At 42.6% G+C, this 23,322-nt stretch overlaps 1 protein-coding gene across 1 annotated transcript in view; it reads left to right on the top strand.

Moving 5' to 3' along the window:
* Positions 1-1,146: 1,146 nt before the first annotated feature.
* CARS2 (cysteinyl-tRNA synthetase 2, mitochondrial) overlaps positions 1,147-23,322 on the top strand; it is a 36,741-nt gene continuing 14,565 nt past the window's right edge. Inside the window, exons 1-10 of the mRNA XM_082278003.1 lie at positions 1,147-1,455; positions 2,042-2,092; positions 6,246-6,363; positions 10,309-10,380; positions 10,974-11,079; positions 11,820-11,903; positions 14,344-14,473; positions 16,745-16,878; positions 19,867-19,934; positions 22,599-22,665. Of these exons, the coding sequence (XP_082134129.1) occupies positions 1,241-1,455; positions 2,042-2,092; positions 6,246-6,363; positions 10,309-10,380; positions 10,974-11,079; positions 11,820-11,903; positions 14,344-14,473; positions 16,745-16,878; positions 19,867-19,934; positions 22,599-22,665 (1,045 nt within the window). The 5' untranslated portion in view covers positions 1,147-1,240. The remainder of the gene's footprint in view (positions 1,456-2,041; positions 2,093-6,245; positions 6,364-10,308; positions 10,381-10,973; positions 11,080-11,819; positions 11,904-14,343; positions 14,474-16,744; positions 16,879-19,866; positions 19,935-22,598; positions 22,666-23,322) is intronic.

The following is a 23,322-nucleotide window of genomic DNA, read 5'->3' on the forward strand; positions in this document are numbered from 1 at the left end:
GGATGATCCAGTTTCAACCCCTCTTTCATGAGCAGGGACACCTTTCACTTAGACCAGGTTGCTCAGAGCCCCATCCAACCTGAACACTTCCAGAGATCAAGCATCCACAGCTTCTCTTAGCAACTTGTTCCAACACCTCCCTACCCTATGAGTAAAGAATTTCTTCCTAACATCTATCTAAATCTCTCCTCCCTTAGTTCAAAACTGTTCCCCCCTTGTCCTATCACCATCTGTACATGTAAAAAATTGCTCTCCCCTTTCTTTGTAAGTCCTGTTTAGGTACTGAAAGGTGCTATAAGGTCTCCCTGGAGTCTTCTCCAGGTTGAACAACCCCAACTTTCTCAGTCTGTCTTCATAGGATAGCTGTTCCATTCCTCTGATCATCTTTGTGGTTGGACGTTTGTGGAATTCTCACTTGTTTCCTTGGTACCTGCTCATAGTCACTTTTGGAAACAAGGTACTCGTTTAAAAATACTTTTGGCACCCTTATGTCTGTTCCATTACACTGTTACTCTAATTTAGTAGCTTAGTTTCTCAAGTGGTTCAAGGCACTGCAGCCAGTTAAGCTCCATTTCCTCGATATGCTCTGTAAGAAAGAAAAAAAAAATCCACAATGAGGAAGCAGACCTTGACAGTCAGCTGGCTAAAGGCCATGGTAGCCGGCAGCACTCTGTATAATTTTTGAAAATATCCAGGTCAGGTAAGACAAGTACGTGGGAGTCAGGGGAGCGCGTGTTTTCTGAGATTCTGATTTATTAAGTCCAGTTTGGGAATAACACGACATGTTTTATTATCAGAAGCTAACAGAGTGCCAGCCGTTCTCTGACTTGAAAGGCAAAGCAAAAATAGGTTCACTCCTAAACTGACCGAATTGACACAATGGAGACCACTTTGGTAAATTAGTCACACATTTCCTACAAACAGCTCCCTTAAAAACCTCGCTAAGAAGAAGCCGCGCTGGGGTTATTCGGGAGCACAAAGCTGGGTACGCGCTGTTTCAAGGGGGGCCTGGCCAGCCCAAGCCCCGCACCGCAGGCTCACCACAGCACCGCTCCGAGCGGAGCGGCGGCGCTGGCCCGGCGGGAGGCGGTGGCGCCCGGCCCGGCCCCGCCCTCAGGCGCCGCCTCTTCCTGCGCCCCGGCCGCGGCGGCCCCGCTCTGCCGCCGGTCCCGAGCAGGCGGCGCGGCTGTCGCGGCGGGTTCTGCCCGCTCCCCGGCCGGGGCCGGGCGCTGTGAAGGCCATGCTGCGCCGGGCGGCGGCGGCGGCCCGGCGGTGCGGGCTCGGCCTCTGTCCCGGTTCCGGCCGGGGGCAACCGGGGGCGCGGCGGTGCTCGGGCGCGGCGCGGCGGCGGCAGTGGGTGCGTCCGGCGGGGCGCGACAGCGGGATCGTGGCTTACAACAGCCGGAGCCAGAGCAAGGAGCCGCTCGTGCTGGGCACGGAAGGAGTGGCGACCTGGTAGCGCCTTGCGGCGTGGCGGGCGGGCGTGGGGGTGGCGAGGGTGGCAGGTGCGGTTTCTGTCCAGAAACGGCTCCTGTCTCCAGTTCTGGGCTCCTCCGTACACGAAAAACATGGAGCTACTGGAAAAGGTCTAGCGAAGGGTTGGGAAGGTGATTAGGGGACTGGAGCATCTCTCTTGCGAGGAGAGACTGCTGGAGCTGGGCCTGGTTAGTCTAGAGAAGAGTGAGAGGAGATCTCATCAACACATATAAATATCTTAAAGGTGGGTGCCAAGAGGATGGTGCCAGGCTCTTTTCGGCATTGCCCAGTGACAGGACAAGGAGCAGTGGCCATTAACTAAAACAAAAAAAAGTTTCACCTCAACATGAGGAAGAACTTCTTTACATTGAGAGTGGCAGAGCACTGACCAGGCTGCCCAGGGGGCTCGTGGAGTCTCCCTCTCTGGAGACGTTCAAAACCCACCTGGACACATTCCTGTGTAATCTGCTCTAGGGGACCCTGCCTTGACAGGGGCTTGGACTGGGTGATCTCCAGAAGTTCCTTCCAACCCTAACAGTTTGGTGATTGTCTCCCCTCTCCGCAGGTACAGCTGTGGACCGACGGTGTATGACCATGCACACCTCGGGCACGCCTGGTGAGTTGTGGATTGTAGCGTGGGGGCATCCAGGCAGATATACAGTGCCGGACATCCCCACGCCTGTGGTGCCAGGGATCCAGGCGGATACACGGTGCCGGACATCCTCAGGCTGCAGTGTGTGACCGAGTGACAGAACTGTGACTGGTGACATGAGGCCGAGGCCCAGCCCTTCGCCTCCTGAGCTGTGCAAAGGGCAAAAGTCTGTTTGTTACGTGTTTTTTCCTCTTGGGCTGGGGTAGTACGTAAAGGGGCTGTTGGTTCTGCTGCCTGGCTGAGGCAGAGACAGAGTGTGTGTCTGTGTCTTGGGAAGAAGCATTAGGAATGTGTGCAGTTTGTTTGTGTAGGGCGAGTCGTTTCAAATCGTATCAGCCTAACATGACCTCTCATGCAGAGGAGTTGTGAGCCTGGAGCAGGGCCTCTCGGCTGTGTGAAAAGATAGTATTGCCTCAGATTTAGTTCGGACATTGTTGGCACCAAGGAAAAGCCGTGCAGGGTTGGCTGATAGAAAGGTACTTTCAAGGTTTACAGATGAACACATCGTATCTTAAATCTCAGAAAATCCAGGTAGCTTAAAGGCCTTTTTGCATGTGGCCTTTTTTACTATGTTAAACATTTTTACTATGTTTAAAAATAAAAAGCCAATCCAGAACAGCACAGGTTTTTCTCTATAGTTCATTAGGATTGTTACAACAATAAGCTAGCTTCATTATAAGTAACTTTGAAAAAGTGCTTTAAATACACCAGAGAAAGTTGCTACCACTTGTTTCAAAACAACATACCTGATGAATAGACATGCAGGGTGTCTGCTGTTTCTGTGAAACTGAGAGGAGTTGCAGCAGCGCAGCCTGTTCTTAAGGTTCTGTCTCCTCATTCTTAAAAAGCAAGTTATGTTGTGCTCTTTGGAAGAGCAGGGGTTTATCAGATAATTGCCGTCTGTATGAAGATCAGATATTGTGCATTTCAGTAACTGAATAATTCCCTTTCAGTGTAAGGGATTTCACAGCTTCTTGTCCTGTCTCAACTTCATTCAGAAACTTCTGTTGAATCTTGCTCATGTTGAATTGATCCATTGCAGTACTGCACAAGTGCTGCTTTGTTCTGTAAAAAGGAAGACTTAAAATTATTATGTAGAAGTACTGTTGTCAGTGCTAATGTTAATGGTGCTGTACTGTTGTCTATACGTGGTGGTGTCTTTTTCCTCCTTGCTTTTGTCAAGCAGAAAGCTGACCTAGCTTTTTACAGGTGACCTAAAAATCAAGAAAACGATATCTTGGACTTTGTTTGTACTTAGTGCCTTCAGGGGAACTTTTTTTATTTTAAAGTCATAGTAATTTGTGTATTTAAAGCTATGGTTGTAGTGATACAGGCTCCATTACAGTTTACCTTGAAATAATTACGATTTAAAATCATTACTTGAAAGTAACTGTGTAAAAAGATGGTTATAAGTTTCTTGTCTTTATCCCTCAGTCGAGGTTCTCTAGTATGATAGGGCCTGTCCTGCCTGACATGGTGTCATAAGGGAATTGGAGAGGTACTTCTGTCCTAAGGGGTATAATTGATCTAGACCACAAAATGTTTATAGAGGTGGAGAAGTGGTTTCTCTTGCCTTCGGACTCTCTTGATTAAAAGAGGGAGTAGAAAGGCCTTGTTCACTCTTGGCTGGTTTTTTTACCCATCTTTTCTTACCCTGTGTCTAAACGAGCACTTTCAAGCTTTCCCGTTGTGGAGGTTTGCCATACATCTGTGTCACCTGGGTTTGACCTCTTCACTTGCTGATTTAAGAAGGAATGGCTAGTGCTGAATATTGTCTTTGGTGTATCATGCAGACACACCAGGTATAACTCTCTCTTTCAGCACCTCTTTAAGCACCTTCACGTGTTGTTCCACAAGGTGTCTGCAGCGAAGACCTTTTGCTGTCTTTACTCATCAGTTAAACCCTCCACTGTGGGAGGAGCTGGCTGTTCCTTTCCAGTATCTCTGGTCTTACACATGTCAGTGTTGGCATCCTGTTGGTCAGCTGATTGGTTCAGGATGGTGGAGCACTCTTGGTTCTATTTATTTATTTATTTATTTTTTAATGGTATTTTTTTTTTCCCCAGTAGCTAGGTCCAACAATAGAACAGCTGAAATGTGTGCTGCTGCTGAGGGCCAGGAGATGCACTGGGAAACAGCATAAAGTCAAACAGGGTGGTGGCTGTTGCTACTCTGCCGCTCTTGTTAAGTACCATAATTTTGTTGTACTCCTGCCACATGTTCTCTTCTCACTAGAATTCCTTTTTTCCCCCTCTGTCTTACATTTGACTTGTGTCAAGTACAACAAATGCAGCAGGTAATAATGCAGAAATGGATCATGGAAATGAGTTTGAGATCCTTGAGGAGAATTTGGAAATAATGGCATTATTTTTCTGCTGTCCTCTTTCCGCTCCACAAGGAGTTCTTACTTCTCTAAATAATTTAACATTCTCTACCATGTTGTGCTTCCAGTCTTAAAAACAGATGCTCTGTCTGCCTCCATATGACATCCAACACCCATTCTATATTGAAAAAAGTAAGACAGGCAAATAATAGTATTTTTTTCCCCAGTTCTGGGTCTGACCTTGATTGTACTTGTTTGAGCTGCAGCCTGGTTGGCATCCAGGTTCCTGGCCGAGTGCTTGGAAATAAGAGTAGAACCAAGCACAAGAGATTTCTCTTGTGCATGCTCTGCTACCCCGTGATTTTGACTGTCTGTTTTGTCTTTTTTTTTTCTGTCCTGAAGTGGTAAAGACCCTGCTTTCTGAGGTGTCAGGAAATCTGCTCTGGCTCTTGGAGAGTTTCTTCCATTAATTCAGTTGGAAGATGAGAGGGAACAGTGTGAAATTTGTGTCTGCTCTGGGAGCAGTGACTGCAGGGCTGTTAAATCTAATATCAAGCTTTTGATGCTGCCGTTGTTCTCTGAACAGGATCCAAAGACCAATTTAATATTCTTATGGAATTGTGTCACCACATTAGATGAACCTTACTCCCAGTGAGCTGCTATTCATTAAAAACTATCTCCCTGGCAGCAAGGCTTTCAAAAAGTCTTTTTTCATCACGGGCATGGTGCAAACAACAGCAAAATATCTTTTTCTTCATCAAGGTATCTTTTTCTTCATCAAGGTATTACACATCCATAAATCAGTACCTTAGTATCACCTGGCACCTGAAGGGAAGGGTGCAAATCCATTTCTAGTAGTTGCTTACATTTCTTTGTTCTGAGGGCCATGGGAGTTGCAGTTTGTGTGATGCTGTGGGTGAAATGGGAACATGCAGGTCTGTGAATCTCCTTGCTGGTTTTGGAGAAAACACAGCCCAGAAAGGCTGAGGATTCCCATCAGCTTGCAGGGCAGACTCAGAGTTTTTATTAACCATCTAGTATCCCTCCTAGTAATTGGGTTTAACTCAGTCTAAGTGTGTTTTGAGAATTACAAATGGAGAGTCTGTGAGCAGAAGGAGCTGCAGCAGCCCTATACAGTTTGTCAGTCTGTCAGCATTCAATACTCTGCTTTGTGACAAAAATCTTGAATAATTTTCAGAATAACTTTTATTCTCAAATGTAAATAAAACAAAATAACCTACAGACCATCTACTCTTTGCTGTCAGAAAAGGTATGTGGTGGTGTGTGAATGAAATAGTTTGTTGTTTTATTATTATTGGTTTTCTTAGGGTTTATCAACCCTAATAAAAGTTCATTTGAATCGTGCTTTATTTCTTCCTGTTCTTCTGCCCCATGACTTTTGAAAATCTGTTAGAATATACGAAGCCCAAGGGATGTATTTCAGTACTATCTGATCTCTGTGTCTTATTTTGTCCGGTTGGGTTTGAAAGAGTCTCCTCGCTTATGTGGCTTGTGATGCTCTTCTGTACTTGAATAAAGAGATGCAACAAAAGAAAACTCAGAAAATTTGATGTAATGTGTCACTAATGCCAGAAGAGGGTAGGCCAGTTCAAGAGAAATGTGCTTGACTTCTGTGCAGGTAGCAACTGATTTTGGGAAAACACCTTATGCACTGAAGATCTTTTCATTGCAAGTGTTGGGGTATTTAGATTGTCCCTGTGGCTGCTGGTTATTTTTATTTAAGTTTATTCTTACTACTGCATGTTCAAAAGCTTACATTTCTTTCTCTTCCAGCTCCTATGTTAGGTTTGATATAATTCGAAGGATAATGACAAGGTTTTTTGGAATTGAAGTTATCATGGTGATGGGGATCACAGACATAGATGACAAGATAATAAAAAGAGCCAGTGAGGTAGGTGTTTGCTGCAGTCTTTGACTAACCTTTTGGTATTTTCTGAGCTGCTTACATAGGAAAATTAGCCTGGGTATGGGGTTCTTTTGTTATGTTTCTTTTAATTAGTAGATTTAAGTAGAGATTTCTGGTCATCTGGTGTGGCTGTAATGGGTCTGGGAGTGAGGAGGCCTAGGTGTCAAGAGTCGTGTGATGGAGAGAGGCACAGAGGGGGGCTACATTGCAGCACCCACAGGTGGGATCCTCCTGCCCTCTCCCACTGCCTGGGAAGCTAGCAGGGAAAAAAAGCCCTGTGTGAATCTTCAGCACAGTGAAACTATCCCAAAACTTAACAGCCAGAAGGGTTCTGAAGTTCTGGAGAAGTGGTGTGTGCTGTGACCATGAAAGGCAGTACAGTACGTGCAGCACTGCCACGTGAGGCTGAGGGCAGTTCCTGGAAGGTGCCGAGCACCATCTAGCTGCAATGTCAGCACCTTGGAAAGCCTTGTCAGGCCTGTCTGTCACCTACAGGAAAGTTAACATTGAGTGTAGGGGTAAATCTTGATAAGACTGGGGCTGTAAGTGGTTCTTGGTTGAATTTTACTCTGACCTTTTTTACCAGAGGAGCTTGGTGAATAGTTATTGCAATTCTTTTTTTTTTTTTAATTGTTTTAAAAACACCTTTTGAACCCTGAAGCACTAAGAGTGTATTCTGTGTTTTATTCTGTATTTTGAGTCTTTTGTTTTATTTGTTTTTAGAATCTGTAATTCTTGTCTTTGGAATCATAAGTGAATGTGTTGGATTGAACTGCAGTTGCAAGCTTTAAGATAGTTTCTTTTAGCCAGAGAATTTGACAGCTGTCCCTTTTGCTTAATTTTTAAGTAAACAGATACTTTTGCAGTTAAATATAGGGCACTGCATTCAAATGAATACTAGCACACCACTCCTGTAGAAATATGTCTGTTCCCTTAGTCCATTTACTTCCAGTTTTCTAAGGCAGTAAACAATTTAAAAACAAACAACCCCCCTCCAAAATTCAGGCATCTTAAAATTTTTCCTTAGTGTCAGAACATCTTAGAGATTTTATGTTTGAGGAGGAGGGGGAAATGGTATGCTCTTAAAAGATGTGTTGATTTGCTATACTCTTTGGTTCTATAAAGTCATCTTTTCACGGCTTTTTTTTTTGGTGACTTTTTGAAATGTTTGCTCAACCATTTTGTTTGGATGGCCAAGGCCCCTACCTCAGTAGCCTGCTTTTGTTGTTGGAACCTGTGCACCTGAGGCATTACAGTGGTAGAATCAACATGCCTAAGCTTGTTGTTCATCCTCTGGTGGGATTCATCTGGGGGAAACCTGAAAGATGGGTATCTAGTTTATGACGAATGTGCTCGGTGGTCCTTTGAGAGAGACATGAGTCTCTTAGTGTGTTGAACGTCCATCTGGATGGGAGGAAATACCCCATCTTCTTTCTGTAGGCACATTTGTTTCTGTCTTGATCAAAGAAGCAGCTGAGCTGTGTAGGGAGATGAATCCAGTCACTGGTCTGTAGGCAGAAGCATGTGTTTGTTTTTCAGTGCTGAGCATTGTCGCGGGTTCCATTTGTAACCGGGCGGAAACACCAATTTAGTGTAGTGGTTTGGTCCAAAATACTCATTACTGTTTATCTGCTGTGAGATAAGAATTAGGAGAAATGCAAAGCAGGCACCAAACTTGAAAGAATATAAAGTTTATTAACAGACCTAAAAGAGGGAAGAAAAAAAAAATTATACCACCTTCAGAACTCTCCTCCTCCCCCCACCTTCCTCCCTTCTCCCACTGACAATGTGAAAAACAACCCTTAAGATGTTCAGTCTGTTTACCACTGCCATAATAACCTTGTTTAGTCCATTTAGAAAGAGAAGTTTCTCCTTGCTCATGCTATGAAAACATTATCACAACGAGACAGCCGCCCACTTCCAAATATTGTTCAGTCCATTTAGGAAGAGGAGTCTCTCTGCCTGCGTGTGAGTCCTTTCCCCCGACTTGCAGCTTTTTCCCGCAACTGCTTTCGAGGGTCCACTCTTGAAGTTTCTTGGGGTACAATTTTAAGGTTGAGCTGTTCAGAAACAAAAACAGAGGCCCTTCTCCTTCCCTGGGAGCAAAGGGTCTTCATCATCTTCATCGTTAAGACTATCTCTGGAAACATCTCTAGGTACTGAGGTTTTCTCCTTTCCCGTTTGGAGCAAAAGTCCTCATCTGGTTCATCTCTAGGGACTGAGGTTTTCCCCTTTCCCGTTTAGAGCAAAAGTCCTCATCTGGTTCATCTCTCCCTGTCCAAACTTCTCATGAAATTACAGCTGCGTCAGCATCTGCCTATCTCAGTGCAGGTGCTTTTGCTTACGAGTTGAACACTCCACCCCCCATATCTTCATGAAATTACAACAGGATACTCTGATATATCATAGCTTCACAACAGAATTTCAGCTTTAAGCATCTCCTCTCTCTCTTCCCTCAGGTTTTCAGCTCTTCACAGCAGTAAAAGGGTTAATCTCACCTCGGCCTTGCAGCTTTGCAGCTGGAATGTTGAATTTTCCTTATCGCAGTGGAGAGGGGGGAGAGCCGAGCCGCTCTGGCTGCCCACGGCAAGGCAGTGGGGGGGGTTCCATGGCTGGAACAGGTCCATGGCTCCAGGATGGCCGTGGCCCGGCCCAGCCTGGCCCAAGCAGGGCCTGGCCGGGCCCGCTGGCCCCCACACGGGGCCCGCAGCCACCTGTGCCAGCGCCGGAAACGAGAGAGAGCTTGGAGGGGGAGTTTGCCTATTCTTAAATGTGGATCACAGAGGTGTTCACAACTTTAAGTGGCTTAGAGAATTGTCCATATTCAAACTGGCCAGCTGATAGGTTCTATCAGTTCCCAGAGGAAACTGTAAGCACCCCTTAGCAAGGATGTCCCTTCCGGGACTATGCTTGCTAACCTATGACAGCATTATCCTCATTTCACTGCTGCATGAACATCTGGACTGTGTTCACCAGAAGTCCTGCTTTGTTCAGGAGTTTGTACAAACAGTGGTACCCACCTGCACTCTGAAAATTGGAACCCATAAAGATGCTCCAGTAATGAATTGGAAGTGATGAAATGGGATTCATGTTGTTCATGATTCAGTTACCTGCAAGCTGGAGAGACTGACAGTATGCTGTCTTCTCCCCAGCAATTTATTCTCAGAGAAGATGTAAAAGCATGCATTTGAAACACTTTGATACCATGCTGTTGCTTGCTAGGGCAGGTTTTGCTGTCATGCATCTTTTAATCCCTGGCCTCTTCTGAATATTTGAGAACAAGTACCTTATCGTGTGTGAGTTTCCTTCCTTTTGGGTTGGATTTTTTTCATCCCCTCTGCAAGAGGAGCCTGTTCCTGTCCCATGAATGAAAAATGCAGAGAAGGTGCTTGAGAAACATTGGACTTGACAAAGCGTGGAATTGACTTTCACTATTGAGATCTATGAGTACCCATGATCTGCTGAAATAGCTTATTTTTCCTAATCACTGAAAATTAATATCTTGTGTCATCCTGCAAGTCTCTTACCTGCCTTTCTGACATGTAGGTGGAATCGGTGTTTCCTGTCAGTAAGTTGAATGGATTTTATGTCCTATGTATGGTAGTATATTTTATCACTGGACATGAAAGACCCTCTCAAGAGGAGAATAATAAGAGAGGGAAGGAGTTTGTTATTTTAGTCTTTGGTTGCTTTCTCTTAAAAGATATGTATTAATATTTTGGAAATTGAGACGCATAAATGAAATACTACTGAGTTATTTATAACTTACATCTCTTCTCTATCAATGTTAGATTAATAAGCCTTTCTGACTCTTTACCTTGGGGGCTCTCTAAGTCTTCCAATTAGCTATTAGCTGTCTGAGAAAAGATTGCCATATTTTATATTATTACTCTGATTTATGATTTGCTTGTCTGCTTCTCTTTTTTTCAGATGAATATATCGCCAGTAGCTCTTGCTCGTATTTATGAAGAAGACTTTAAACAAGATATGGCTGCCTTAAAGGTACAAATACTTGACATTCTAAATTTAGGAGTATTTCTAAGCAATTATTTTGGTAAGGAATCTGGTTTTGAGAGTTTGATCTGAAAAAATAAATTTGTTGCTTGGAAACTGAGTGCTGATGTACTTTTTCATTCTTCTGGAATGACATTGCACACCTTTTGAGTAAGAAAATGTGGGGAGAAGCAATGCTGAGCTTTGGAATGAACAAGTTAAATTTCTTTAGGAACTATTATTTTCCATGTTCAGTAGAATCTTGATTCACAGATATTGCATATTTACTATAATGCAGAAATAGCTTGATTGAAAGTATAGGAAACAATCTTTCATTGATTTCAGATGACTTTGCTTCTTGTCTCCCTGTCAGAAGCAGGGACTAAGCCACTGGGAAAAATTTGGGGTTTTTTTGCTGCCCCTCAGATATTTTTTCTGTGTGTGTATTATCTTTAATACTGCTTATGAACTTTTTTTGATACTTGCAGTTTTTTTAAAGATAAAATCGAGGAGAATGTTCTTTTTAATTTATTTCTTGGAGGGAAGGAACTTAACAGCACTGTGTTTCATACAGATTAATGACATGTTACTCTTCCTTTAAGGTCCTTCCCCCTACCGTGTATATGAGGGTGACTGACAATATTCCTCAGATAATTTCCTTTATAAAAACAATAATTTCCAGTGGACAAGCTTATGCAACCTCGCAAGGTAAGACTCTGAGCATGGTAACTCCTTGTTCAGCACATGTATAGGAAGTCACTGCTCTTAGTAATCGTGTTTTGGAACCAGATGAGATACCCTGTGCCAGGCTTTCCTTGTGTTGCTTAACAGGGTGTGAGCTAATTGTTTGTGATGACATGAGTGGGCAGAACAACTATTACTCAATTTCTAAGTTAAATGTAGCTCATTACTTAATATAAATGTTTACTGTAATAAACTGCTGTTGAAACTCCTTGGGGAAATCCTGGCCTGGTTTCTACAAGAAAGCTAGGGGAACCTCTGAAGAGGAACTGTGTCTCTGCAGTGTGCTGCAAAAGATGTGCCTACAAAGCAGAGTGTGTGGATTTTTTTTTTTAGCAGAGCTGGTGGTTGTAGAAGGATTCAAGTGCTTCTTTATCCTCTGGTGAGGTGCATTGTAACTGGACTAGATGTAGCTTGAGCTGCAGTAGGGGAGGGGATTGCTGATTGTGCATGGGCAAGGAAGAACCTGGGAGATCTCCAGAATTCAAAGTTATGCTATGGGAAGAATGAGCATGTGCACAGAGGTTACTGAAAAGCTGGGTAACATGGAAACGTCTGCTATTGTTTTTGCAGTATTTCAGAATTTCTAAATCAGAATTTCAAGTGGGAGTGGAAGAGCACTTTGTTTTGCTTTCAGGGAAATGTTATCAACTTCTCATTAATGTGCCCCCTCTTTGCTATACAACTAAACATTTCTTTTGTATTAGGCAATGTTTATTTTGATGTTAAGTCCTGGGGAAAAAGATATGGAGTATTAACTACTATTAATCCTGATACCCAAGATGAAGCAGGTAAGTTCGTGGCACCAACTTGTTTGTGTTAATGCATTGTTTGAATGCATGATGCATCTATGTGCAAACTTTCATTCAACAGTCTGAAATGGTTTTCTAACCTGGTGTGTGTATAGCTAACTTTTTGGTTAAGATTATGTTCCTTTCATAGTTATTTTTTGAGGCACTCAGTGTTGCCAGTGCAGGAGGAAGCTTGGTCTCTCTTCTTCCTTTCATCCTTCCCTCTGTATCTTTGTTCTGATGCCTTAGAACAGTTAGGATTCTTGAGCAATTGTAATTAAATACTTGGCAGTGGTACATAGAAACTTCACAGTGAGGTGGTGTTCTTGCTGCTGCACTAGCCTGCAGTGAGGACTCAAGGGCAAACAGAAGCAAACCTCACCTACCATGTTATTGTTTGGGGCAGTTGCACTCCTCTGAAGCTAACTGGATGAATTGTTTCCTTTATTACTTGTCACTGGGCTAAGCAACCTCTTTGTGTGAGGGTGAGCAATCTCTTCATAGGCTGTGCTAGAACAGGCCTATACCCTGGGCTGCGGGGTTTTTGCTGCAGTTCCTGCTTTGAGCCTCTCTGTAGTTTCTGTAAGGGTCTGATCAGGTCTCTCTGTCAGAGAATTTAATGCAGGTCTCCTGCATCCTTTTGCAAACTGAAGTTCAGTATTCATCATTTAAAAAAAAAAAAATCTGTATGCAGTTATTGAAAATGCCTGTCAGGCTGATGCTCAGGTGCAGCCAGGGCTTCTCACAGTTCTGCTCTGGAGTTGTTTCAGCGTTACAGCTCACAGAGGGAATGCATTTTGTCAACAGTTATTTAGAGGTAATTACTGCCTGCAGAGAGCCAGCAGCCTCCTGGGCTGCACAGGGAAGAGCATTGCCAGCAGGTCAGTGGAGGTGATCCTTCTCTGCTCAGCACTAGTGAGACATGCCTGGAGTGCAAGTCTGGTGCTGGGCTCCCCAGAACAGCAATGGTATGGACATAGTGAGAAAGGCCAGCAAAAGGCCATAAATATTATGGAAGTACTGGGGTATCTTTCATATGAGGAAAAGCAGAGAGAGCTTGGACCACTCAGCCTGGAGAAGAGAAGGCTCAGGGGAATCCTACCCATGTGTACTCATACTGATGGAGGGAGGAGAGCTGATGGAGCCAGGCTTTTCTCAGTGGTGCTTGGTGATGGTACAAGAGGCACTGATCACAGCCTGAAACATGGGAAATTCCATTTAAAGCTAAGAAAAATCCTTTTGCTCTGAGGATGGTTAACACAAACCATCTTGATCAGGGAGGCTGTGGAGCCTCCATCCTTGGTGATAATCAAAGCCCAGCTGGACACCATCCTGGGCTGCCTGCAGTAGCTGAGCCTGCTCTGAGCAGGGGGTTGGATTAGACTGTCTCCAGCCGTGCCTTCCAGCCTCAGCTGTGACTGATTATGTGTTTTACCCTGCTTCCCCTCTAGTCACAACTAAATGTGTTGTTATTTATAAATATTTTGACACTTGTTTTGCTTACAATGGAGAAGTGGAAGAGTGCTGTTTTGTAGCAGTATACTCAAAAAAGGGCAAAAGAGGGTTGGAGTCAGCAGATACTGGTCAGTCAGAACTTGGCAATCTCGAGAAAGAGCCCAGGTGAAGATTCAGTGGATAAAACTAGGGTTTTATTTCTGTCTCTTTAGTTCTTAGGAATTTTGAATTGTATGATTCTAAATGTGAGGTCATGTATTTGTCAGAAAAAAAGTACAGAGTCCAGAACCCTGTTCTGTGGCTCCTGCCAGGGAGTGCTGTGTATTTGACTAAGGGGTTAGGAGTCAGCAGAGATGAACAATCGTGCAGTATTCTGCAGTATTCTGACAAAAAGGACTGCATCCTTGGCAATGTAGTGAAGGAAGGAACGAATGTAGCTGGGAGGAGACCTTTGTAGAGAACTCATCGGTGAAAATGGTACCGAAAAATCGTTACTATCCAAGAACAGTTTTGATTCTTACCTCTGTGCACTTTGTTTTATAGATCTAAACCACAAAGTACTTGTGTCCCAGAGGAAAAAATTGTGAAGTGTTTGTTTGTTTGTGGGTTTTGGTTTGGTTTTATTACCTTTTCTGCTGCAGTGCAGTCAGTTTGTCCTGGGGAAACTGGCTGATATGTAACTAAATAAATGAAAAACCAGGAAGACCAGGGGAGGATAAAAGGAGGATAGGATGTATTAAGGAATCTTGAGTCAATCTTTGTAGCTTGTCGAAATCTATTCCAATACACTATTTTTTTCAAACACTTGATTGATCAACTGGAAACCCTGTGTAAGGGGGAAGGGAGGGAAGTTGTAGTGGAAATAAGTTGATCGAAGGGGATTAAAATCAGAGTAGTTCACTAAACATACATTTCCTCTTGCTTTCATTTAGTCATTTTTTTTCTTTGAGACATATCCCATTAACAAATCACTTATTCTTGCCAGTTGATTCTGATAAACGACATGGTAAAGATTTTGCCCTGTGGAAGGCTGCCAAGCCTCAAGAGCTATCTTGGAATTCTCCATGGGGAAAAGGAAGACCTGGATGGCACATTGAGTGTTCCACAATATCAAGGTCAGATTTCTTGGATTTTAATAAATCTAATGCTATTTTTTGTTTTCAGTCACAGTACAATAGTAGCAGCAGTATTGAAAGTGTTTTCTGGTCAGTAGATAGTACTGGTTTTAATGTGACCATTTTATGCAACTTGGGATGTCACATGTGGCCCAGATAAACTCTGCTTCACCTTACTGTCACAGCTGCCTCTATGTTTTGCCACCTTGAGTCAGACTTGGTACTTAGAATATGGAACACAGGATCACACAGTTGATTAGCAGTCTTTTAACTTGAACTGAGTGACCAAAGGTTTGATGGAAGTTATGGTACTCACTTCCCTTCCACTTCTAGCAGTCTCCAGCAGACCTAGTTCAGGATGTAGGCTGTGTCAGGAGGACAGGATATGGGATTCCAGCTTGTTCTGTGAGATCTTGCTGGCCTTATCTTAACAGCAGCTGTGGATGTTCATGCTAATAATCTAAGTGTTATTCAGCTTTCTTGCTGAGTAGTGTTTTGCTTGCAGTTGGTTTGATGTAACTTGCTTTTAATTTACAACAGGAGAAAGTCTTCTCTCCTGGAAGATTGGTAGTGGTACTTAGTTTTGGTCTAGTCTCAGATCTTTTTTTGGAAGCTAATAACAAATAGTTTAGATCTGAACTTGTTTAGCTTAAATTTTCAACTAAAGCTGAAAGGAGGTGGAACCAGCTGCTTTAGGTTTCTCTTTCATATGCTTTTTTGGTGCACCTAGGATTGTTAGTCATTTCTACCTGCTTGTGAAAAGTGTTTATAAGTGTGATTTTCTGTCTGTAAATAGTTGCAGCATAGTGAGGCAGCTCTTAAAGCAGTCAAAGTGCACAAAATCATGCTGTGTTTGATGTACAACCTGGGACAGAAGTGCACAGATAAGAAATGCCAGTTACGAAATGGCCTGTCTGCTAATGCAGTGCTGTTTGTAGTCTGCATTTTTTTCTGTAAAAATGTATTTTACTGAGGCTGGATGAGGCTCCTGCCATGTAAATAAAAGCTGACCCATGGAGAGCATAAGTGTAGTAATCTTGGACTGTGAAAAATGGAGAGCTTACTTTGGTAAGTGACCTAAAACAATTTGCTGTCCCAGTCAGCTGTCGAAGGCCCATTGTTAGGCAATACTTATTTAGCTCTAGTCTGTTTTGCTAAGTATCTCAAAGCACTTTAAGTTAGGTGAATTAATTTTGAAAAGTCTGTGAAGGTGAATGAGGAGTCTCTGGTCTCTAGAGCAGCCCTGGAGGAGGGAATCCCCTGCTTTGACTCCCTCAGGTCTGATCTTCTCTCTGCAGTTTCCCTTGTGGTGACGTGGGCGGCTCCTCCTGTCCCTGAGCATTTGGCAGATCTGTCTGTGACTTTTCTCCAGCTCTTAATGGTTTTGTTGGAGGAAACAGCAAGTGCTCCTCTGTAGGTGGCACAAGGGAAGGTGAGGGTCAGTCCTGGGCAGATTTGTGCTTTAGCTGGTTTTGAAGCAGGCAGGAGCAGAGAAGGATGAACTTGGGAGATGGTGACAGCCCATCTTTCTTCCCTCCTCTCTTCTCCTCCTTGCCTTTTCCTCCTGTTCCCCAATAGCTTCTGCAAAGCCATCATGTGGCACAGTGTCAGCATGGTGTTTTGTCTCAAAAAGGAATCAAAGTATTAATGTTTAGCCAGCTACCAGCAGCACCTTGTTAAGGTAACGTGAGAGGCCTGTGTGTGTGTCTGTAGGCCTTGCATCTTCCCCTGCTTGAGCAGGCCTGGTTTCTGAGCAGTTAAGATTGACTTACATCCCTGTGAGGCTGTAAGTGTAATCTTTGTTTAACAGATAAACAAAATAAAGTTGCTAACCTGCCCAGCTTGACCTGACTGCACACACTTTTGTCTGAATTCCTACAGAAAAGGTACAAGATAAGGAAGAGTAATACCAAATTTGCAGAAATGTTTGCTGCTTCAAAGTTGTTAGGTGTGCAGATAAAGGCACCTGTTTGATACTGAAACTGTAACAGAACAAGGAAAGGAGACTTCCTGCTTGCCATCCTTTAAACTAAGTTAGAAAAATAATTGCTTCTACTAAGGAGAACTAATTTGGAACAGATATGGGTCTTGTCCATACAAGTTCTGCTGCAGTTTCGGTATCCAAGTTATGTATAAAGGTCTTGTTTTAAAACTGCAGTTACTAAATTGTACACTTAAATTTATGTTGTTTCATCTTACTCTTTTCTGCATTTCTTTTTACAAAAAGCTTTTGTGGTGTTCTACTTACCGATCAGGAAAATATTGTTACAGTGCAGTGTTTGGAAAGCAGCTGGACATCCATACCGGTGGAATAGATCTTGCATTTCCTCATCATGAAAATGAAATTGCACAGTGTGAGGTGTATCATCAGTGTGAGCAATGGGGGAATTACTTTTTTCATTCTGGTAAGTAAAATATTGATCACTTGAGAGGCCTGTACAAATACAACAGTTTGGGTTTTTTAGGTTTGGCATTTTATGCTATGAAAACTTGTTACACTGCCTGGCATTATGCAGAACTGCTCCTTGCTCCCTCTGCACAAAAGTGCTTCATTCAGTGAAGTTCGTGCTGTACAGTGCTTTGAACTACATCACTGGCTGACGGTTCTAGTGCTGTTCCCATTGATAGAAACCTTGACATTTGTTCTTCCTCTTGCAGTCGTGGTGGTTCCAGATGGACAGCTGAAGTCAATAGAAAGTCAGAATCAAATGCAGTCTCTATTTTGGTGATCAGTATTTTGGGCAGGATGTCTCTGTGAACTCTTGGAGCTGATTCTCTGAGTAGAAGAGCTGCAGAGTTAAGCTTGTGGTACATGCTAGGATTACACGAGCTTTTGTTTTTATATATTTGTACTGTTTGGGATGAATATTGAATTCTAGTTTCAGTTCCCAGTGCAGAGCCTGCTGTAAATCAGTAGCAATTGTCCAGAGGCTGGTGCATCCTCCAGGGTGTGCTTTGTTTCCAAGGCGCTGCGGAATCCTCTGCACTTCTGCTGAGATGCACTGGTTACTGCCAGGTGGAGCCTTCTGTTGAAAACCAGTGAATCTGGCTTTTCAAACTTGGAACTGAAACTGTAGGGGAAATATTTTTTGATACTAGCTAAAAAAAGAGGAGTCAATTAAAAAAAAAAAGGGAGAACTTAATTCCAAGGGCAGTTTGTACACTGTGGTTCTGTAGGAGCTGACAGATTACATTCGTTAAGTCAAAAAGTCTTGCCGGAGGATGATGGTGTGAATTATTTAGGGCAAATGAATCAGCTTCAGAAACAATTTATTCTGCTAACAGACTTCAGAATTTTAGCAGCTCAGAATTGGAGGAGCAATCCCCATTAGAGGAAGAAAATCCCTGCACTGGGGATAAATCTTATGAGGACTTTATTTTTAGACTACTTGTACTCTGGGAAGAGTGCCAAACCGAAGTTACGAAAATCCTTGTATTTTGTATTCTTGAATGAAATCACTCTAAGTACTGAAACTCTTGGAAGAGGAATATTAATTCAAATTCAGATGTTACCGGTACCGTTTTAGGAAAACAATCCAACTACTTTAAGCTTGGTTGCTTGAAGTTAAATCAGTCAATATTTAGGCACCTTTGCAAAAGAGAAAAAGTAATCCTACCCAGGCTCTTCCCCTTCTCCCAGGAGAATTTTGGCTGTGGGCTTTACTTGAGTCAAAAGAGCTGCAGGTGTCCAGCTGTGTCTGACAGCCTGAATATGCTTGTTGGGTGTCCCAAGTTTAAAGATGCAGTGGTGAAAGTGGCCTCACCTGCTAGCAGGCAGGACAGACAATGAAAGCAAGATTTTTTTATCATGGGTAGTTGCTGTAGCTGGTTCTGCATCCATAGATCTTTTGATTCATTCCTACTCTCCACAGAGTGTGTTGTGTAGAATTAATTTTCGAAGTGGTCAGGGTAGGACTGGAGGTAGCCTTCTCCTGGTGAGTCCCTGCTGCTTTGAATCATTGTCAGAAACAGCTGAGAAGTGAAACCATGAGCTTTTCAGGTCCAGTTATCAGGTCTGAGCTTGTTGCTTTTGTATCCAGATGAGTGTAATGGGGATTTTATCTACTTGTGGAAGGAAGGGGATTTCAGGCAAGGCTGCAAAGCAGCTCTGTGCAGTGAGTAGCACAAAATGCAGACAGCTGCATGGGCTGCTGAGCAAGAAATACCATTTCTGCCACCACTCATAAAAGCAGGAGCATGATCACACATTGTCCTTCTGGAGTACTCTGAGGCGTTGGTAACACTGGGTTGCCAAATGTGAAAGAATGCAGTGCTTGTACGGTATTACAGAGCAAGAGAAGTTTATGCTTAAAAATCTGCCTCAAAGCATGATTAAGTGCTGGATGCTGCAGGCCACAGAAGTGCCTAAAAATCCCATGTTAGTTGTGGGTGGTTGGTAACTTACAGAATTACCCTTTTATTAGGAGAAGCCTGTTAGGGCTTTTAACAACATTTCTGAAATTATGCTGAGTAGTCTTTCAGTGGCAGCATGTTTGGCATCTCTCTGGTGCTGTGAATAATTGGTGTTTTCCATCAGTGGTACTGCTGTGGCTCACATGGATGAGACCTGGAAGAGGACAACCTCAGGCTATACCTCTCCTGTCTTTGTTCATCAGAGCTTTCGGTCCTAAAGCCAGGCTCTACATACTCTCTAAATTTAGTGTTACTACCTTTTTCCTGTGCTACAGCCTTGCAAAGCAGTGGTCCATGTGACTGTTGAAAGTTCTAGCAGTGCTCAGAGATCACTTTTAAAAATAAACTAATTCAAATTAGGCACTGTAGCTGCATCCCTCCCTCGCCCTGCTTTTTCTCAGTCTCACAAGTCTGGAGAAGTTGAGAACGTGCAGAAAATTCATTTTGCGTTTAAGATATTTTGAACCAGTGCAATAAAACTTCGGGGTAAAAAAAAAAAGTTAACAGCCACCAGCAAGTAATAAGTACAGAAGTTTGAGTTTTAAGGATTTTTTAATGTGAGATCACTGGAAAATATTTCTTAAAATACTTCTGAGAAGTCAAGAGTAACAGGTAAGGTACTTGTCCTGTGAAGACTGAAGTATTTGCTGCATGTTTTTATCAGTTTATTGTCAATTCTGGACAGAGAGACTCATGGTGGTGGTGGGGTTTTTTGTTTTTTTTTTTTTAAATGATTTAAATGTATATATTTTAAAATTCACCCAGTGGAAGTTTTGAGGATGGAGAGGTGTGCAGGACTGTAGGCAAAGCTATTGAAAAATGTTACCCATTGCACTGAAATGGTTGGCGTATATCCATCATAGCATATGCTGCCTCCAACATTTCCAGTGTCTCAGTGCAGTCTTTCTCATTTGCTCCCTATTCAGAAGCACACTTGTTTATCTTGATTAATTTATTTTTCTTTCTTTTTTTTACTATAGGGCATTTGCATGTGAAAGGAAGTCAAGAAAAAATGTCAAAGTCATTAAAAAACTACATAACGATTAAGGTAATTTCTTTGTTTGCATTGAAGCAATGTATGTTTGTAATATGTAAATACTAATTACAGCCCTCTTTTGAGAAAACTTAGGAGTGTGTGCTTATGCTGCAGTGTTTCTCTAGTACTTATGTATCTGTTGCTGTGGATCTGGATGTAGGATACCTGCTCAGATTCAGGGTTTGCTTATAATGATGGATCTTGCTGAGCTGAAAGTGTTTGTAGGAGCAGAATTTGTGCCAGTACCAGGATCCTGCACTGTAGATTTGTGGTTGATCTTGACAGTCTCAGGAGTCTTTTCCAACCTGAATGATTCCGTTCTGTAGTGATGAGTTCTCATCTGTCTATTCTTAATAGAGTATTAAATTCTTCATGCTTTGAAAAAGCATGGATTAGGAAAAGAGTGGACATTTTTCCTTGTCCTTCTTTAGGTGAAATGGGACATAGTGTCCACGTTTTATCAGGAAGCTACTGGGCAATCCTGAACCACACTATTGCAGTGGTGTCTCCCATTACCCTTTATTTTTATACAGTGACCTTGCTGATGCACAGAGAGCTTTGCCTTCTGGTACCCACGAGCCACATGACTGTTTCACTGTGTCCCAGGTCTTTGGTGTGGCGCAGAGCAGGGTTTCTCTGCCAGATGTGTATGACAGAGCTGTGCATGGTGCTGGGGTGGCTCCCGTGATGGCTGACGCCTACTGCAGGAATAGGGTGATTTCCTTCCTTTAGACAAAGCTTGGGAAGCTGCTTCAGCACATATGTTCCCCTTTGCCCTCTTGGAAGAATTAATTAAAATCCCTTTAAAAAGTTCAATATGAGCTGCTTTATTTTTAAGTCTTCTGATGCTGTCTGGGTACAGTTAAGCCCTGTTTCCCTGGAGCTCACAATTTTCACAGATATCTCATGAGTTTCAGCAGGTGTTGTGGACAGGGTGGAGAAATTACCACAAATGCAGTGCATGGAGTTAAAAGCAACATATAAAAATGTTCCCCTCCATGTCTCCCATGATGGCACAGCTTGTGTTGAGGAAGCAAAGATTTCAGGCCTGTCTCTCTTACCTTGTGGGTCTCTGCTTTTCATGTCTGCCCTTTCACACGGCTAACAAGTATTAATCCTTCCCTGGAAGTAGTTTTCAGTCCAGTGAAACAATTTTTTTCCTGTACAGCTGCCTTGCACCTTGAAAGTTAAGCCCTACATGGAAGGTTTTATGCCTGTGCCAAAAGAGCGGAGGTCTGTCCAGAATCTTCCCTTGGTCCAGCTAGTGACTACCTGCATCCCAGGCTGTTGCCTGGGCACAGCAGCCCTGCATGTTCTGCATCCAGCTGCCCTGTTTTCCCTCCCCCTTGTACCCTACTTCAGTTCTTTCTTTCCTTTTTTTAATAGCTATTAATTCTGACCCCAAAAATCAAAGAGATTGTGATAACACAAAGCCAAGCAACCTGCTTTCAAAGAGCTGTGAGACTTCATCTGTTCTCTGTTTTTAAGGAAATGCGGAGTTGTTTGTTCTAGTTTGGATGGTCCTTTCCCAAATTTGAATTTACTTCTGTATTGTACTCATATTGTTCTACCTCTGTATATTAGTGTAAAGCTTCTGGGCACATTGGGTACACTCATTTATATCCAGTTTTATTTTAAAAACCCACAATAAACAAAAAAACACCCACCAAAACAATCAGTATCATTATTTCTTGATTTTGATTGCCTCAATTATTTCTATTTTCACTTGAGAGATGGCACATTGCTGATGCTTTTTTTGGTGTTCAGGCTGGTTTAGTCTTGTAGCAGAAGCCTTATTTCAAAAGGTGAGATTTAAGCAAATGACACTTTCCATATTTTCTCACTTGTACTGGCTTCTTACAGTTTTTGATTTTTGTGGCACTTCAGTGATCATCACCAGTTTGCAAATAAAAAAAAAAAAAAAAAGAAGCAGAAGTGCAATAGTCACAGTCAATCTAGCACAGTGTCCAGCCTTGCTGAGAGCAGGGTTGGAAGTGATTGAATGTTTTATCAGTGTACCTTCAAAACATTTAAATAGTTCTTTACACTATTAATATAAATTATTTGTACTAGTATTAATACTAATAGTTTACTGTTTACTGGAGTAAATTATTTGTAAAGCTAGATAAATATTAGAGTGGTGTTTATTAGGCTTCATGATTAACACAGATAATTCTTCTTATACGGCTAGGATTTATCTTTGTTCACTCCCTGTGTTTCTTCATATTCTAATCCTGCAGAAAAAGTACACTCATTTTCTTTTCCAATAAGTCTTTTTTTTCTTTTTTTTTTTTTGTAAAGTTTGCAGAACTCAGGAGCTTTCCTTTCTGTAAGATTGTATTCCAGTCTTAGTCTGATAATTTCATTTTGGGTTTTTTTGCAAAGGTCTTTATACAGTGTATGTTTGATGGTATTTGCAAAGTAATGTTCATTGTCCTATATTGGACTTTGTGTGTATATTTATATCTTGTATATATGTATGCACATCTATCTTATATGGAATTGAATTTTATTTAGTTTATGTTTTAAAGCAGTGTTAGAGTTTAAAGACTTTATGCTTATCTTAAACTGCAAAGATGTGTTATTTGTCATGTTAGTTTGAAATGCAAGGGGGTGGAAGAACTCCTGGAGAAATTGATACCATGCTAAAGCTGTCTTTTTGTGCATGGAGTTTAGGATTTCCTGAAGAAATGTTCATCAGATCAATTCAGAATGTTTTGTTTGCGTGGCAGATACAGCTCAGGTAAGGAAAAGCCCCTTACCTGTTGAGGTGTGCGTGGCTTTCCACACACACTTCCCAGCTGGCGATGCGGAGGCGGAGCGAGCTCTCCCTGCGGGGCGTGCGGTTCCCGGAGTCCAGTGGGTGGAAAGGTTTTGGTGGTGCTCTGTGGGGCTGCTCTTTGGCTCACCTTTAGAATATTGTCTTTACTGAGCACAGTGCATAACCATTCATCTAAATACCTTCTTGAGCTGCAGTTAGTTGCGACTCAGCTAATTGCACTTTTAATTAATGAATTACCTCTGTCTCTGATTTGCATCTGTTGTAGTTACTTGTATTGCAGTCACAATCAGCTGGTTTTGGACACATACCTAGATGTGCTTTGGCTTATATTCCTGTAGGGTATGATGAGGGCTGGCTAATAATTTTTTATCTCCCTGCTGTGTTACCATTTTTGTCCTGTGGAGTGCCTGAGTGTTCAGGCAGTTCTGTGGTGCAATGCAGCTCGCTTACACCAGCACATAATAACCTAATGATCATCTTAGCCTGGCAGATCATCTCTCTGCTGGTGGGGAGAGGTGTGGGAGATTTTGTCAGCTTCCCTGCTTTTTTCAGCAGATGGTAGTTCCTTAACCAGTGTTGGGTCACCTGGCTTGTTGGCCGTCCTGGCATGGCAAGGGA

Source organism: Coloeus monedula (genome assembly GCF_965178545.1).
Source record: "Coloeus monedula genome assembly, chromosome: 3".
Lineage (NCBI taxonomy): Eukaryota > Metazoa > Chordata > Aves > Passeriformes > Corvidae > Coloeus > Coloeus monedula.